The following is a 17,249-nucleotide window of genomic DNA, read 5'->3' on the forward strand; positions in this document are numbered from 1 at the left end:
TTTTTGAACATATACTACACACCTGTTCACATTTTTTTATATTATTACATATTTGTGCACGTTTTTAGATATCTGCACTTATTTTTGTGACTTTTCCAGTTATCCAGCTCCCTCATAACCACCTAACACCTTTGTCTCACACTTCCTACACCATTTCCTGTTTCCCCAACACCATTCCTGCCACGATGGATCCCTGCTCATCTTTCTATGCCAGTTCAGAAAAGTTTCCTTTACCTGGCTAAAACCCAGACCCACATTCTTTTCCATAAATGCTAAACCATGGAATCTCACCCAAAGACCTAAGTACTAAAATTCCTTCCTCTGGAGTCCCCCCTCCTTTCACAATGAATTCCACCTTTTCAGATTTCACTAGTCCCTGTCCCTCACAAACCTGTTTCAGCAAAAACACATCTCCAAGGCTCAGGCATCCAAGAACCTCCTCTGCTCCCTCTGTAAGATACTGCTATTGTGCAATCCTCACTTTGTACATCATATCTCTGAAATCAAATCCCTTGCACACCATGATGTAGAAGAGCATTCCAGGCACCACCTCCATAAGTTGTCCAATCTGCTGACATCCTACTGCCACCTTGGAGCACCACTAACCAACACCTATCCTACCCAGAGTGTTCCTCCTTGTCAACCCCTCGCAGCACCCATACCCTGCCTAGCTGACCTTTCCAACTTTCTACTTCCACCTAAATTCCCTTCCAACACTCCACTAAATCCAGAGCCAAAACAGTTCCAGAATTCTGTCATTGATGTTTACACCAAAACCCAAGGCCTCACCTTCTGCCCTACATCCAAATTTAACCATGTTGATCTTGTCAAAAATCTAATCTGGTTCTCCTGATCCCGCAATGGGAACACTTTTTTGCCACAAATCCCTGCAACCAAAGCCAACATAATCCAAACATTGATCCCTGCCTCTACCAGTTCACACCATCATCCTATCCTGACCCTCCCCTCCTCCCATCTAATCTCCCCCAGTAATTTCTTACCTCCAACTTGAGATCATCATCCTGCCCCAGGTCTGTTCCTAAGAACACTGACCTTTCAGCAGAAGAAAGGACAGCCATACACACCCCCAAAACAGATCCTGACCTTATCATCCTACCAGCAGACAAAGTTTCCACCACCATCATTATGAATTGCAGTGACTACCTGGCAGGTAGCATCTGCCAATTGTCTGACACCTCCACCTATAAACTGTTCCAGAATGATCCCATGCCAGAAGTCCAACATAATCTCCAGTACCTGCTTAAAACCTTAGGCCTTTATCAGAACCTTTCCACTGAATCCATTTCCCCCCTCACTCCTATGACACCCCACACACCCACCTTCTACATGCTCCAAAACCCCACAAACCCACTTCCCTCGATACACTATTGTAACTGGTTGTTGTGCTCCCACTGAAAAAATTGTGCCCTTCATTTACTAACACCTCCAACTTGTTGCCTGAAATCTTGTCTTCCACATCAAAGATACCAACCACTTCCTTCGCCAACGCTCCACCATCCTCACCCCTTTACTACCTGGATCCCTGCTTGTTACTGTTGACACCACTTCTCTGTACACCGACATCCCTCATGCCCATAGTCTTAGTGCCATTGAACACTATCTTTCCCAAAGTCCTTCAGAATCCAAACCTACTACCTCATTCTCCATACCACTTTTATTATAATTCACAACTACTTCTCCTTTTAATGGAAGGCATACAAACAAATGTGCACCACAGCCATGGGCACCCGCTTTTCACTCTCTGATGCCAGAAAGTGTGGTTCATCTGTAAACAAAATGGAATATAGAACACTAGTGGAACCCATTGTTGAGTAATGTTCAAGTGCTTGGGATTAAAGGAAGACATTGAAGCATTTGAGAGCAGCTGCTAGATTTGTTACCAGTAGGTTTAAAGCAACACACAGGTATTATGGAGATGTTTCAGTATCTGAAATTGGAATCACAGGAGGGAAACTGACATTTTTTTTGAGGACCACTATTGAGAAAATTTAGGGAACTGGCATTTGAGGAAGACTGTAGAATGATTATATTGCTGTGAATGTACATTTCATCTAATGATCAACGAGATTTGATTAGAGAGATCAGAGCTCATACAGAGGCATGTAGACGGCTATTTTCCTGTTGCTGAATTAGTGAGTGGAACAGAAAAGGAAATGACTAGTAATGATACAGGGTACCGTCTGCCATGTACCATATAGTGGCTTGTATGTAAGTGTAGATTTAGATCTGAACCCAAGGGTAGGTCTTTCCTTCACAATCTCAACACCTTCTTTCCCATCCATTTCACTTGGTTTTTGTCAACCCAGTGTGCCGCCTGCTGGAAATTGGGGTACTCCTTTCTGATGGCTCTGTCTGCACCTCTGTCCACATCAAATTCACCAACCACCAACAGTGCCTGCATTTCAGCAGCTACCATCCCTACCAAACCAAAAAAATCCCTCCCCTACCCACCTGGGAAGGCATATCTGCAGTGACAGAGCTACCTTGTCTAGTATGCTGAAGGTCTCACTAAGACCTTCACAGCAATACACTATCCTAACTGCAAACAGGTTTCCCATTCCATATCTCCAAACACACCCAATCCTCCCACCATCCTCAGGAACTATCTACATAGGAGTACCCCATTCGTTATCTAGTATCACCCCTGGCTGGAACAACTGACCACATGCTTCATCAGACTTTGATTATCTGTTGGCTGTCCGGAGTGGCCGTGCATTTCTAGACACTACAGTCTGGAGCCGAGCGACCGCTACGGTCACGGGTTTGAATCCTGGTTTGGGCATGGATGTGTGTGATGTCCTTAGGTTAGTTAGGTTTAATTAATTCTAAGTTCTGGGCGACTGATGACCTCAGAAGTTAAGTCGCATAGTGCTCAGAGCTATTTGAACCATTTGATTATCTGTCATCATACACTGAACTTACGGGCATCCTACTCAAGATCCTTCCCAACCCTCCTAAAGTGGTGCTTTGTTGCTAACCTAACCTCCAAAACATTCTAGTCCCTCCTTATGCCACTCCCAATCCCAAATCCTTGCCACAGGGGCCATATCCCTGTGAAAGACTCTGTTGCAAGACCTGCCCAATTCACCTCAACATGTAGCTGCACATAAATTTCTTGATTTCAAAGGCTTCTTCACAGCCCTTGCCATCTGGATCCTCCCCTACACCCCCAACTTTTCTGAACTGTTCAGATGCGAGTTTTTGTTACAACACATTCTCCTATCCCAAAATGATCCCAGCCTCTAGCTACAGTAACCTAGTGTCACAACACCCTCCACCCAACTTTTCCCCTAGTTACTCTCATAACTTTACAATTTGTCTCTCATCATTCTTATTGTGTGTTGCTCTCTGCCGACACATTTACCAGTCTTTCCCCATCTCTCCTCCTCTCCTGTCCACTTCCTGTTACCCTCATCCCCCATCCTCTCCCTCCATCATAGCCTCCCATCGCTGTGCCCTGTCCTGCTACATCTAGGCCCTGCAAGCTCCACCAGCACTGCTGATTCTTCTTCCCCCACTCGTACCCTGCTATTCCTCCCTCTTATCTGCCCCATTCCAAATTGTTGCTCCCATTAAACATGTTTGTGTTGCAATCTGGCTGGAGATAGTGGTCATGTATGTGTGTGAGGTGTGCTTGTTTGTCTGAATGTGCATGTGTTTCTGTGTTCTGACGAAGGCTTTGGCCGAGAGCTTACATGGAGTAGTCTTTTCTTCATGCCTGTCTGCAACTCAACTTGTTATCTTTGTGGTAAGTAGCAATCTATCGTTTGCATAATATTGTTGATATTCTGACCTGTATTTTTCATTGTTTTATTTTTTCTTTTATTTTATCATTGTGTATGCTATTGACGTACCGTCACTCATGAGGCATGCAATTTCAGAGATTGCAGGTCCATACAGTTCACAGGCTCACTCGCATAGGCCACTTGCGTTGGCCCCATGACGTGCTCTGGTGAGCCACCAAAGAAACAGTATTATTTAAGTGATTGTTTGTTCCTGCTATAACCCCTTGGAAACACACGTGTCATGAGTGAAGGTACATCAGTTATGACAACCATCCAAAATCAACACAGCAAATAGATGCTGTGTTCTTGAGGATACTAATTCAGATAACAGCCTAGACATCATGGCTCATACATCCCATAATTTTTAACTGATGTGTGTGCATTTTTTATTGAATGACACTTGCCAAGATTATTTCTGAGCTTTTTTCTAGTGGTAATGGCTACAGTTTTTCACAGGATAGTTAGCTTCTATTACCAGTTCATCATTTTTTTTTACATTAATAAATACTTTTGGAGAAAAATGAAATGTCAGTAAGTTGATAATGTCTTATTTATCCTGTAAAAGTTAAAGTAATGTAATTTGAAAGCATTTATGATTACCATACTGCTGAAAACTTATCTGGAGTAATTTCAGTAAATTGCCAAAACTCTGATAATGAATGTGTGGAATGAAATTCAGAGTTTATTTTATCTTATGCATATTATAATTTTTGCATAAGAAATATCTAAAGAGCCTATATCCATGAAAAGTTATTACAAAAGTGTTGAGATAGTGCTGAACTAGTTTATTTCTGATTGTGCTACATCTGGAGTAGTACTTCCAGTAGCCAATAGTAACAATGTTTGACTGGAACAGAACACAATCATTGTCATTTTTAGCATTTTGGAATTAATTCCCTAACTGCAGATCCGTGACACCAGCTGTATTAGATACAGATTTATTGTCCAATAGTGACAAATGAACATTTCATCCAGACTAGGACTCGAACCCGGATTTCCTTCTTATCACAAGTGGTCACTATAACCACTTCGGCTCTCCTTCATGTCCCCCAGACTGACCCGAACCTCCATATGTTACCCTGTCTACATTCTTATATTGTAAAAAAAGTCCACTAAGTTCATTGCCTGCTCACAACAGGGAGAATCAGAAAAGGTGAATCAAGAGAAATGTTGTTGATGTCACGTGCCCTCCTAGGCTTGTAATACATCTGAAATAACATATGTGTTGAGGATCCATAGTTATTTCAGAGACTTTGAAATTAATTCCCTGGCTGTTAATTCCATGACATCAGGTGTATTAGGTGTGGGTTTTCTACCCAATAGTGACATATGAAAATTTATGGCAGACCGAGACTCAAACCTGGATTTCCTGCTTATCACAAGTGGTTGCCTGAACTACTTTGCCTACCCATTCACACTCCTCAGACTGACCTAAATGTCCAAATGTCACACTGTCTACATCCTGATGTGATAGCCAAAGTAGTTCAGGCAACAACTCGCAGTAAGTGGAAAATCCATGTTCAAATACCACTCTGGCACAAATTTTCACATGTCACTATCGAGTGTTAAATCTGTACCTAATCGAGTTTATAAATTACCTTTCATGTTGGTTAACTGACAATAATCGAAATAAATGTGCATTTTGCACTTTAATAAATCTTTGCATTTTAACAAAATATAAGTACCTTGTTCAACAGTAGTTATACAACATGTTTATCTCTACTTTTTTTTTTTTTTTTTTTTTTTTAATGTAAGCATAATACTTGTTACAATTTTCATCACGTTTTACTTGTTACATTCACATATTTATTAAAATTAGATTTGTATTTTTAATAAATGACAGAACTTCACAGAACAGACAAAATAAGACTTAACCAAGCAGAGCCATAGCCATAATAGCAATGTAACACAGAGTGCCTCACATGGTATCAATTTTCAACCAAAGATTCTCATGCCCCAGAAGTAGTTTTCAAAAAAATTACGTTATCTGTATTTTGATATAAGTTTTGAACTCTAAGAAAATTGAGGTTCATGAATGATGGATTAACATTAATAATTATATTCATCCAGTGTTGTTTAACTTGAATGTAAAAATGCCTGGATGAATAGATTTCTAGACTGCACATGCTTTTGTATAAAAAGCATACGGAACATTTTAATAACTACCCATTCGGATAAAGAATATTACAAAAAGGATGGATTGTTACTCACTATGAAGATGACATATTGTGACTCAATATATTGCAAACAGGTACAACAAAAAGTCTGTTTCATATTTAGCTTTCAATCAAAGCCTTCATCAGAAAAGGAAAGGAAACAAAGGAAAACAACACACACACATTCACACAAGTGAGCAAACATCACACATACATGACTGCACTCTCCAACCACTGTGTGCATGAGGTGTGCTTCCATGTGTGAATGTGTGTGTGTGTGTGTGTGTGTGTGTGTGTGTGTGTGTGTGTGTTTCTTTTTCTTCTCTGAAGAAGGCACTGGCCGAAAACTAAGTGTGCAACAGTTTTCTCCTTGTGCCTGTCTACAACTCAGTGTGACATGTTTATGATGAGCAGCAAGCTATCCTTCCCTTAATATTATTGATACTCTAACCTGGGATTTCCATTTGTTCAGCAAGATAAATAAATAGAAATAGTGGGGAAAAATCATCGCCAGCAAAAACCAAAAATTATGCAAGTATCGACCAAAGATGGTATCGGGCAATTTATTAACAGTTGGACTGGCATTGTTAGTGTTAGTTTGGAAGAGAAAATATTACCCCTGGGTTGTTACAAGCTAATGCAAGGAATTCACAGACAGTGAATTAGTTTTAAGGTATTTCATATATCTGTGGATTGTCAACAGTGTCTGTTCTTTCAGATTTGTGTGTAAGTATTTTTAACATTATTCACTAATGATGTAAACACAAAAAGCAACATTCCAAGAAACACAAAGAGGAACAGTAAGAGTTACTGGGGGGAGGGGGGGGGGGGTTGTATGGAATAGTGTAAAACTGGAAACCAAATTTTGTATTTGAAAACATTTAACACTGCAAATATTATTTTCATTCCTTAGAGTAATATCTACCAATAACTTTTGAGAATACATGATGTTCTCTCCTGTAGAGAATATCTGTTTCGGTTCCAGAGAAGTCTGTTAAACAGCTCTATAACTCTTGGTAGCAAAGTTCATGTCAAGTTAAAGCATTATATCAACTCCATGTCCAAATGGGCTGCTGTAGGCACTGCTAGGCATAGGAAGAACTGATGGGCCATTCAGAGTGTCTCAGCCATTCTTGGATTTCAATAATGTTGAAAAAAAACTCGAAGTTGTCTGGCTAATGCTTAAAAATTATGCAAACAAGGCAACATCCATCAATATGACATCTTTAATAGTATACAGGGTGGTCCATTGATAGCCAAATATCTCACAAAATAAGCATCAAATGAAAAAACTACAAAGAAAGGAACTTGTCTAGCTTGAAGGGGGAAACCAGATGGCACTATGGTTGGCCCACTAGATGGCACTGCCATAAGTCAAATGGATGTCAACTGCATTTTTTTAAAATAGGAACCCCCCCATTTTTATTACATATTCATGTACTACGTAAAGTTATGTAAGAAAACAGGAAGTGTTCAGCCACATGTGAAATGTCAACCACGACCTGCAACAAATGATCATGCCCAAGTAGGGCACACTTATAAAATTGCAATTTAATTATGCATCCTCTCCACTACACACTTATAAAATTGCAGTACACACATTAAAACTAAAATTTCTACATGCTAGTGAACATCATCAAATAATCATCCAAACAGAAGGTAACACAAACACTATATTTTGAGATTAAAGGTTTCAGTATAAGCAAAACAGACAAAGATATAGAAAAAATAAGCATATTGAGGGACTAAATATGTATATATACTTGAATATTTCTGGCATCTCAACTGCAGATTTTTCAGTGCTCTTATAACCATAGGACAGTGCATCTCAGAATGAACAAAAATGGACTTGTACCACTATTGAAATAAGCCCTTCATATAAGAGTCATGCATGGCCCTGGATGAGGGGAGAATAGTACAAGACTAAGGAAATCACCAGTGAAATACCAGCATCAGCTGGGATTAACACTTAGAAGTTAGATATAAAATAGAGCAAACTCAGTAATACAGAGACAATGAAAGACAAATTAAATTTAGAAGAAATAATAAGGAAGATTGAGTTTTGTGTTCAATGGACAACAAGGTCATTTAGAGATGGAACAGAATATCAGTTTGGTCTAGGATGAGGAAGGAAGTCAGTCATCTGCTTAATCAGCTTAGATATATTACAGAAAACCAAAATCAGGATGGTTAGCCTGGGATTTGAGCCCTACTATGTTGTTCAGTCTTACTTGGTGTGTGTGTGTGTGTGTGTGTGTGTGTGTGTGTGTGTGTGTGTGTGTGTGATAAATCTGGGCTGCAGCAGTGCATGAGGGGCCAGGAGTGTAAACGGGATAGATGGAGCAAATAGTGGAGAAGAAACTAAAGGGATGAGAATAGAAACTACTAAATATAAAAGGAGGTTAGGTAAACAAGTATAAAAATTAGTAGAGGACAAAAAGAAAGGGACATGGTAAAGAACAATTGGACAGACACCATACTTTTACATCAGTGTGACTGATGGGAAACAAGCATTTGCTGTACAGCAAGTTCATATGTGCTGTGTTCTGAGCCACCACCACAAGAATGAAAAATGCAAATTAACTTCTTGCAAAAGCAGGTCCAATGTCACGTTTATGATGTTGCAGAACATGCTCTGTGACAGAAAAACATATGTTACAAGTATAGATACTTTGAATGTCTGTATTTAATCACACTCACTGCTTAGTGATTCCTGTGCCAGCATAGAAGCCAAGATGGCCATCTTATGTACCAGCTATTGTACTATCATTGTTCAGCTTTTTGTATAAGCATGGTGACCACATAGCTGCTAGGAAGAACAGACACTGATTAAAGATTTATTCTGATTGCACTGTATCTCACAAATAAAGCACCTTAATCTAATAACCATGGGATAGGAATGTGATTCAGCACACAACGACCTTACATTCTTCCTATCAGAAACAATACTTAAGATTACCACAGTTGGTAACATGGTTTGTAGCAATGCTTGGTTCCTCAGTCTGCATTAGCTCAAACTATATGTGTGTTGTGTAGTACTCTACATTCCTTTGAAGCCTTGTGAGCAAAAACGATAAGAAGGATTTTGCCTCACCATCAGTAACAAGCAAAAATAATCAATGGAAACATTTTCTTTTCAAAAATGACAAACATTCCATCACACACATTTACATTGTTGTACAGGTTCTCCATAGCTGATGTCAGGATGACTTGACAAAACTGTGACCACTATTGGTGTAATGAAAGTAAACTTAGGATCACCATATTTATTTTTTGAGTGTGAGTTTCTATCTGATGAATATTAAACTACTGTTAAACCCTCAGGCATGACACTCTTTTGGACTGGCTACACTTTTCAGCATTACATCTGTTTATTTGATTGAAACCAGTAACAAAGATTTAAAAATAATAACAAAAATAATATGCTGATCCAGATGGTGTTTCCTTCCATCCTGTAGGTTGTACTTTATTGTTGGACAAGAAGCTTACTCTTACTTCACATGCATTAAGGAGGTTACAAGTTAGTAACAGATATAGCCTAAGAAATGTAGGCTTACAAATGTGGTTTACTTGTTTGTAGAAATTTTTTCTCCAATTGGTTGGTTTAATTTCATTTTCTGAATTACTACCTCAATTGCTGCCTAGATTATATCCATTACTAGAGCCAATTGATCTCATAACAATTGTGCTCATTGGGACATTAGCATGTCTGATCTGAATAATGTTTTTTTTTTTTTTTTTTTGTATTTGTCTGTGGGGCATGGGGAGTTATGAATGATAGTTGCTGGCTTTCTGAAAGATAGATAATTATACTTTTGGTTGTACTAGAGGTTTGTAAGTCAGGATAGTTCTACAGCTAACAGAATTTTGTGGTGTTGCCGATTATGTTCTTCTGTCAGAATTTCTATTTCTTCTGTTGTTCCATTAAAGAAAATAAGTTTGTTATCTTGGAATAGGTTATCTTTCAGTTGTTATTTGTTGTAATGGATAAAATGTCTTCAGTTTTAAACCCATGTCAATTGAGACAACTTCTGAATGTTGGGATAGGCAAGAGGTCCGCAGATAAAGCCTTCCCCTGAAGATGATGGCAGTTACAGATCTACTGTACATCTACATATATACTGTGCAAATCAATATAGAGTGCATGGCAGAGGGCAGTTATTGTGGCAACACATGCTGGGGTTTCTTCTCACTCCAATCACATATTAAACATAGAAAGATTGATTGCTTAAAAGCCTCTGGGCATGATGTAATTGTGCTAATCCTTTCTTCATAGTTCTTATGGGAGCAGTCCATAGGGGGCTGAAGAATATCAATTGATTTTTTACAAAATTATTTAATGGAATAGTTAAAAAATCTACTCACCAAATGGTGGTAGAAAACACACAAAAAGACTGTTGTGATAGGCAAGCTTTCAGAGCTTTCCTTCTCATCCCGTACAGTAAGTCTTCCCTGACCTGCAGTTCTGGGTGACTGTCCCAAAATCTACCCCTTTTCCTAGACCTCTCCAGTCCTTTTCCTTCACCCTTCTTCCTTCCCCTTTATTTATCCAATTAAATAATTTTATCAATAATTGATTGTTTTCATTTTTAGATTTCTTACATAATACTGATTTATGAAACATTTTTAGTAAGCTTTAGCAGAACAATTGGTACCTATCTTGAAGTGTCTAACAGTTCAGGTTTTACAGCATTTCATGACACTCTGCTGTGGGTCAAACAGACCTGTGACTGTTCATGCTGCCCTCATTTGTATACTTGTAATCCTTTCAGTTAGTCCAATTTGGTATGGGTTGCAAACACTTGAACAGTATTCTAAGGTGAAACTTACAACTGATTGATAAGCAGTCTCATTTGTAGATGATTGCATATTTCCGTTATCCTGCCAATGAACTGAAGTCTGCCACCATCCTTACCCGTTACTGAACCCAAGCGACCATCGCATTTAATTTCCCTAACATTGTTGTACCTAGGAATTGTATGTGTTGACTGATTCCATTAGTGACTCCATGATCTTGTATTCAGAGTATAATACTTTTCTGAATTTTTGAAGGTCATTGTTTTAGATTTCTGAACATTTAAAACAAGTTATCCATCTTTGCATTACTTTGAAATCTTCACAAGTTGTAAATCAGTTAGTGATAAAGACTATGATTCAGGAAGTGTAGGACTGTTTCTCTTATTCCAGTCTGTGACTGCAAAAATTTTTGTGAGATTTTATTAGCCTGAAATCAAAAGCCTGACAACAATTTTTGTGATCGTAGACAGGAATAAGAGAGACAAATTCTACTTTGGAATCTTCTCATGTTCTGACAAATAAATTTGCAGTTCTTAGAAGTTGTATTTCATCATAAATAGCTGTATCATCTCCAAAATGTCTTAGGTTACGAGTAATAATGTCTAACAGGTTATTATTGTCTCGTTGGACACTCCCTTTCCCTTGGGATGGGAAAATATTCCTGAACGTGGATGAGCTACCATGGCCAGTGCATGGAGATGTGGAACGCAATGGGAAACTATTTCATTAAAGATCCATTTGGATATGCCATGTGTAACAACCATGGCAGAATCTAACAATATATGTATCTGTGCTAATCATAGGTTTTGGATCCCAAGGCCTGGCAGGAGGAATGATGAGGTTTCTCAGGTCATCATTCCTCAGAATCTTCACGGAGTAGAAGCAGGTAGTCTACAAAAAGAAATAAATGATAGGTCTAATATTCACACATGGAATTTGCGAACATTGTTAAATCTTGGAAAACTGGATGAAGTCAAAAAGACTATGACTAAGTGTCATCTGGATATTTTAGGATTATGTGAGACAAGATGGACTGGAAAAGACAGAAACCAATAGTAGGGGAATACTGGAGTAGCTGTTATATTAATAAAGAATTGTATGCTTAATGTAATGAATATCACCATATGAGGGTAGGGTATTAAGGATTAAGCTAAAATTTAGCCCAGTTGAAATAATAATAATATATCAAGAACAAGTAGTAGTAAGGAATAAATGCAAAACATTTACGAGTCCATTGAAAAATTTATGGAAATGATAAACACCAAGACCATGTTGTGTTCATGGGAGATTTTAATGTGTCACTAGTCATACAAGAATACCACAGGTGTGCTGGTAAGTTCAGGTTGGGACGGATGAACCCACGAGTTGCAAAATTATTGGATTTTTATGACTATGACAAACAGTTGTTCGGTAGCAACAAAGAGAAGATACTACATGTGGAAGATACTTATGACTAATGGGATATATATATATTGACTAGCTTAGTGCCCACTGCTTCACTTGTGGAGATTGTATAGTCTGCACAGTTTTTTTAATCAAATTTTTGTGTTCTAAACAAATTTTAACATATTCCAAACTTTTCATGCTAGTTAATGCCACAAAAGCATGGTCTTTTCTGAATGTGCTTCTGAGCTTCTGACCTAAAAGCAATTCTGGAAGCTGGAATCAGAGATCTTTGTTAATCATGCCTTTGTGGTGATATTTCCATGAAAACTTCCATCCCGTGAAATGTATTTTCTTAGAAGTCAAATGCCAATTTTCATGGATTCAAGTTTAAATTTTTAATATAATAAAATATTTTCATGAAATTTTCATCTCCTATTTCACCATCTTAGGGTTTGTATTTCTGAAATACACTGAAACACATCTTTCTTTTATTTCTAGCCAAGAAGCCAAATACATATTTTCAGAGATTTAGTTTCAAACATACTGTGAATAATTCTGAGTATATACAAAAGTCAGATTACTGAATTGGATATTAATGCTAGCAAAAAAACAAAAATCAGGTGAATGGGATAGGATTGCCTTCTATCTCCTTATTTATTTATTTTGTTCATCGAGGAGACAATAATAATAATGAAAGTAAAATTAATCATATGTATATTCATTTCATCAGATTTGTCATGACTTTCCAGTAATGGTATACTCAGGGAAGGAACTAAATAGAATGCTTGAAGGTTTAAATCAAGAAATAACAAAACCAAAACTAAAAATAAATACCAAGAAGACAAAAGTTATGATTGTAGACAAGAAAGAAGGTGGAGACAAGACTGACATAAGAATTGGCACTGACCAACCCAAGGCTGTAAGCATTTCCACTATCTTACTAACATTACGGAGAAAAACAATAGAAATCAAAAGAAGAATAGCAATAGCCTAGAACGCCTTCTACAGTAAGAAGAACGTCCTGCTAACAAGCACCTCAGCTTCCTAATCAAGGAAAGATTTGTGAAGAGATTTGTGTGGAGTGTCCTGACATAAGGATGTGAAACCTGGACTTAAGCAGAGCAGGAGTAAGCTGACTTTGAACCTTCAGATATGTGGTTCTGTTGGGGAATTCCAAGAATTAGTTGGATTGGCAGAAAAATGAATGAGATGATTCCACAAGAAATAGGAGAGAAGTAAGAACTTCTGAGAGTTATAGGCCTGTGCAAAACAAAGGTCATTGGACAGATAATTAGATATGATATTTTTGTACAAAATATTTTTGAAGCCACAGGGAAGAAAACTAGGAGATGACTGAGACCAACCGATTTAAAAAATATTGTTAGTGAGATGCGATATTCTTCAACGTATGGATGACAAAGACTACTGGAGAGAGGAAGCTGTGGTTGAAGAGATGAGACTTAGACTTTTGAAAGAAAGAGTAGGTCATTAATATACAACATGTGCAAGATGGATCCTAAAATGTTTCCCTGACGCTCATGTGGCTTACCATCCAAGATATGCTGTGGCCTCCGTACCAATAAATCTTCTATCAAATCACACAAATTTTAATTGAAACACCTTATGATCATATTTTTGGTAATAAACATTTGTGTGGTACCAAGACAAATGCATTTTGGCCATCAACAGATACTGCATCAGCATGATTGCCTCGATCCATGGCGTTCAGGATGTCACTTGAAAAAAGCGGAAGTTGAGTTTTGGATGATCAGTGTTTCCAAAATCCACAAGTTAGCATGGAGGAGCACATTTTGCTTGAGATCCCTCTTTAAATTTGACCTCAAATGTCAAAAGCTCAAGAATTTTATGCCAATTTATATGGCTTGAAATTCGAGAACACTTATTATATTGATTGTTTCTTTGATAGGTGTGTTGGTACACAAGTATGTCAAGAAATGAAAATTTAGCTATGGTTAGGGTGGGAATGTATTAAATGTTATTGATGAGCTCACAACTGTACTTTACAGAGAAGTTATCTTCAGATTCATATAATTTCAGATTATATCATTAAGTTATTGATGAGCTCACAGTTGTTCTTTACAGAGAAGTTATCTTCAGATTCACATAGTTTCAGATTATATCATTAAGTTGATGGTAATTTCATAAAATGGGCTATTCATGTATTGTGTAAGGATATATTTTGGATAGTATGGTTTGTAGATTTTTGACTGTGCTCATAATTTTGCTGCTGCCCCTTTCATCACTGAGCAATGCTTAATGCTATTAGGGACAAAATTAAGTTGCAGTGTTGTCTCAGAACTTGTTCTGTTTATTTTATTGTATTATATCCAGGAATCTTTCTGATTTAAACTATGGAAGGTCCAGGTTAGAATACTGACAGTGTTATGAAAAGAATAGATTGCCTTGTTCAGGAAAGAAAGAAAAACACACACACATATGCACTAGCAAGCGTGCCTCATGCACACATGACTGCTATCCCCGGCCATTCCAACATTCTGTGTGACTTTTCTTTTCTTTTTTGAAGAAGGCTTCTATTGAAAGCTCAGTGTGTAACACTCTTTTCACTGTGCCTATCTGCAACTCAACATGTCACCTTTATAGTGAGTAGCAATCTATCCTTTTCATAATACCGAATTTTCCTAGTTTTGTTTATCTAATCTGATTCAAAGACAACAACAACTGTGTATCCCTTGTCTGCTTTACTAGTGAGAGCATTGTCCTTTGAAAGTTCTCTGTTGGTGTTTTACAGTGCTCATGTTCATCATTTATGACATTGTCCACTGTGTTTTAGCGTATACTCCTCATGATAATTTTCTTTGACTTATGGGCTACAGCATTTTGTTCATTGTGTCTTAACATGGCAGTCGAACATACTGTTTTTGTACTCTTTATTAGAACTTTAATGGTACATGTATTTAGTTTGGGAGCAATATTGGACTTAAGGCACTTACTCAGCAACTTGAATTCATTATTGTTGATACATATTTTAGTTGGACTTTTCGGTTCCCAGCCCCTACTGATTTCTGTTGAGTCATTTGCTCTCCATTCCCTGAAATTTGCTGGTACTGAAATTGAACATATCACTGACAATCTATTGACAAACAGCAGTCCCTTCTTCCTTAGTTGCTACATGTAGTATGTCAAATTTCTTTGCCTCTCAGCTTTGGAAACAAAGATGAATATGTATGTTTCAAAGTTAAATATTTTAACCAGCATAACTATAATGACAGAATTATAATCACATCTCAGTTGCATTTGGAGATCCTGTAAGTGTTGGATGCAAGTTTGTGGACTATACACTTGAAAAAGCCTCCATTTTGTTAAACTGTATTATCTGTTCTTCCTATGTATTGGGCAGATCGTAAATCCAGACTGCAAGTTTCTGAAGACATGCTCAAAGATGAAGTTCAACTTTATAGAGCAAACTCAGTAATTCAGAGACAATGAAAGACAAATTAAATTTAGAAGAAATAAGAAGGAAGATTGAGTTTTGTATTCAGTGGACAACAAGGTCACGTAGAGATGGAAAATAATATCCGTTGCATTTTATGCCAATTTATATGTGTTGAAATTCGAGAACACTTATTATTTTTATGTTTCTTTGATAGGTGTGTTGGTATACAAGTATGTCAAGAAATGAAAATTTAGCTATGGTTAGAGTGGGAATGTGTTAAATAATATTGATGAGCTCACAACTGTTCTTTACAGAGAAGTTATCTTCAGATTCATATAGTTTCAGATTATATCATTAAGTTATTGATGACTCTTCCTACTTTCTCCAGAGTAACCATTCATTGTGTATCACCTCATTTGCACAACAAGGAAAAATTAATGAAGGAAACCTCTCAAAGTAGCAGCTGCAATGACAAGGTCTGACTGGTGCATTTGAATGTATGTGTGGTTGAGAGTGTGTTCTTGCACTAAAAAAAAATGAGATAACTGAAAAACTATCACAACCTCACCAACAGATATAATAACTTATATTGTTTTTCTTATAGACTCTCAGTAGCACACTTGCTCAAAAAGTGACAACAATTTTGCTGTAGCCAATCCATCAAGGACCATTTATTAGCGGAAATTTTGTATAATTACAATGAGCATTCGGTAATGTCATTTCTTTCCACCACTGAACATTTCCAGTTGAAGGTATTTCTAAGAATTTATAATTATTTTCTGGAATTATTTGCAGATACATGTCAGTCCCACAATATGATTTATACTAATTTTCAGTTATTTTCTCACTATTTTTGTAATCAGTTTTTCAAACAACTCTGATTTCTGCATCATCAATTATACCAATTAGTTATAAACCACATGTAAATCCACATTTTACATGAAGACTTCCTTATTTTGTTTTCACTCTCTCTCATTTTTCTTTCAATACATGGACAGTGAGGGTCAGTAAAATGCTACAAATGCAACTCAAAAGATTCACGTCATTCCACGAATGCAGGGATCTACAGTTATTTGTCATTGTAAATTAGCTGTCTTCAGTTCATGAAGAGAAATATCAATACAATGAGTGCATTCCACTATTTGCAACAAACAGCAGGTGTCTGTGAATTCTGATAGCCGTGGTGCTGCAGCTGCCCCCTTACAATGCTGTTCTCTTGCCCTGGCCCCTCTGCTTGGTTGAAACTGCAGCCCTGTTCTTCTCGGTGCTAGTCCCAGCCCCCAAGCAGCTCACGCTGGAGCGACAGCTGAACAAGAGCGTGCTCATCGGCTGGAATCCTCCAGACAATTGCCCACCATCTGCTATAGAGAGCTACCACGTCTACGTTGATGGTGTTCTCAAGACCACAGTTAAGGCAACAGAGCGGACGCGGGCACTCGTCGAGGGAGTTGACTCCACCAGGGTAAGGAATAATTACATGAATGGTAGTATCTGACTGCACTGTTTTTGATTATTGCTAAGTATATTGTTGTTGCTGTACAGATGTTTAAGTGTTTATTAGACTACATAATGATTATCAAGCTATAACTTACTGTAGAAATAATGTTATTCAGTAAAACTTTGTTTATATGTTTTTCAATGGACTACAGAAAAAAAAGTATAAGTGTGAAAAATAGCACCATATTATCA

General features: G+C 37.6%; 1 protein-coding gene across 1 annotated transcript in view; it reads left to right on the plus strand.

Moving 5' to 3' along the window:
* Positions 1-17,249, plus strand: part of LOC126204133 (RIMS-binding protein 2-like) — a 1,140,279-nt gene that overhangs the window by 896,126 nt on the left and 226,904 nt on the right. Inside the window, exon 13 of the mRNA XM_049938546.1 lies at positions 16,832-17,022. Within this exon, the coding sequence (XP_049794503.1) occupies positions 16,832-17,022 (191 nt within the window). The remainder of the gene's footprint in view (positions 1-16,831; positions 17,023-17,249) is intronic.

This window comes from Schistocerca nitens, chromosome 9 (assembly GCF_023898315.1).
Source record: "Schistocerca nitens isolate TAMUIC-IGC-003100 chromosome 9, iqSchNite1.1, whole genome shotgun sequence".
NCBI lineage: Eukaryota > Metazoa > Arthropoda > Insecta > Orthoptera > Acrididae > Schistocerca > Schistocerca nitens.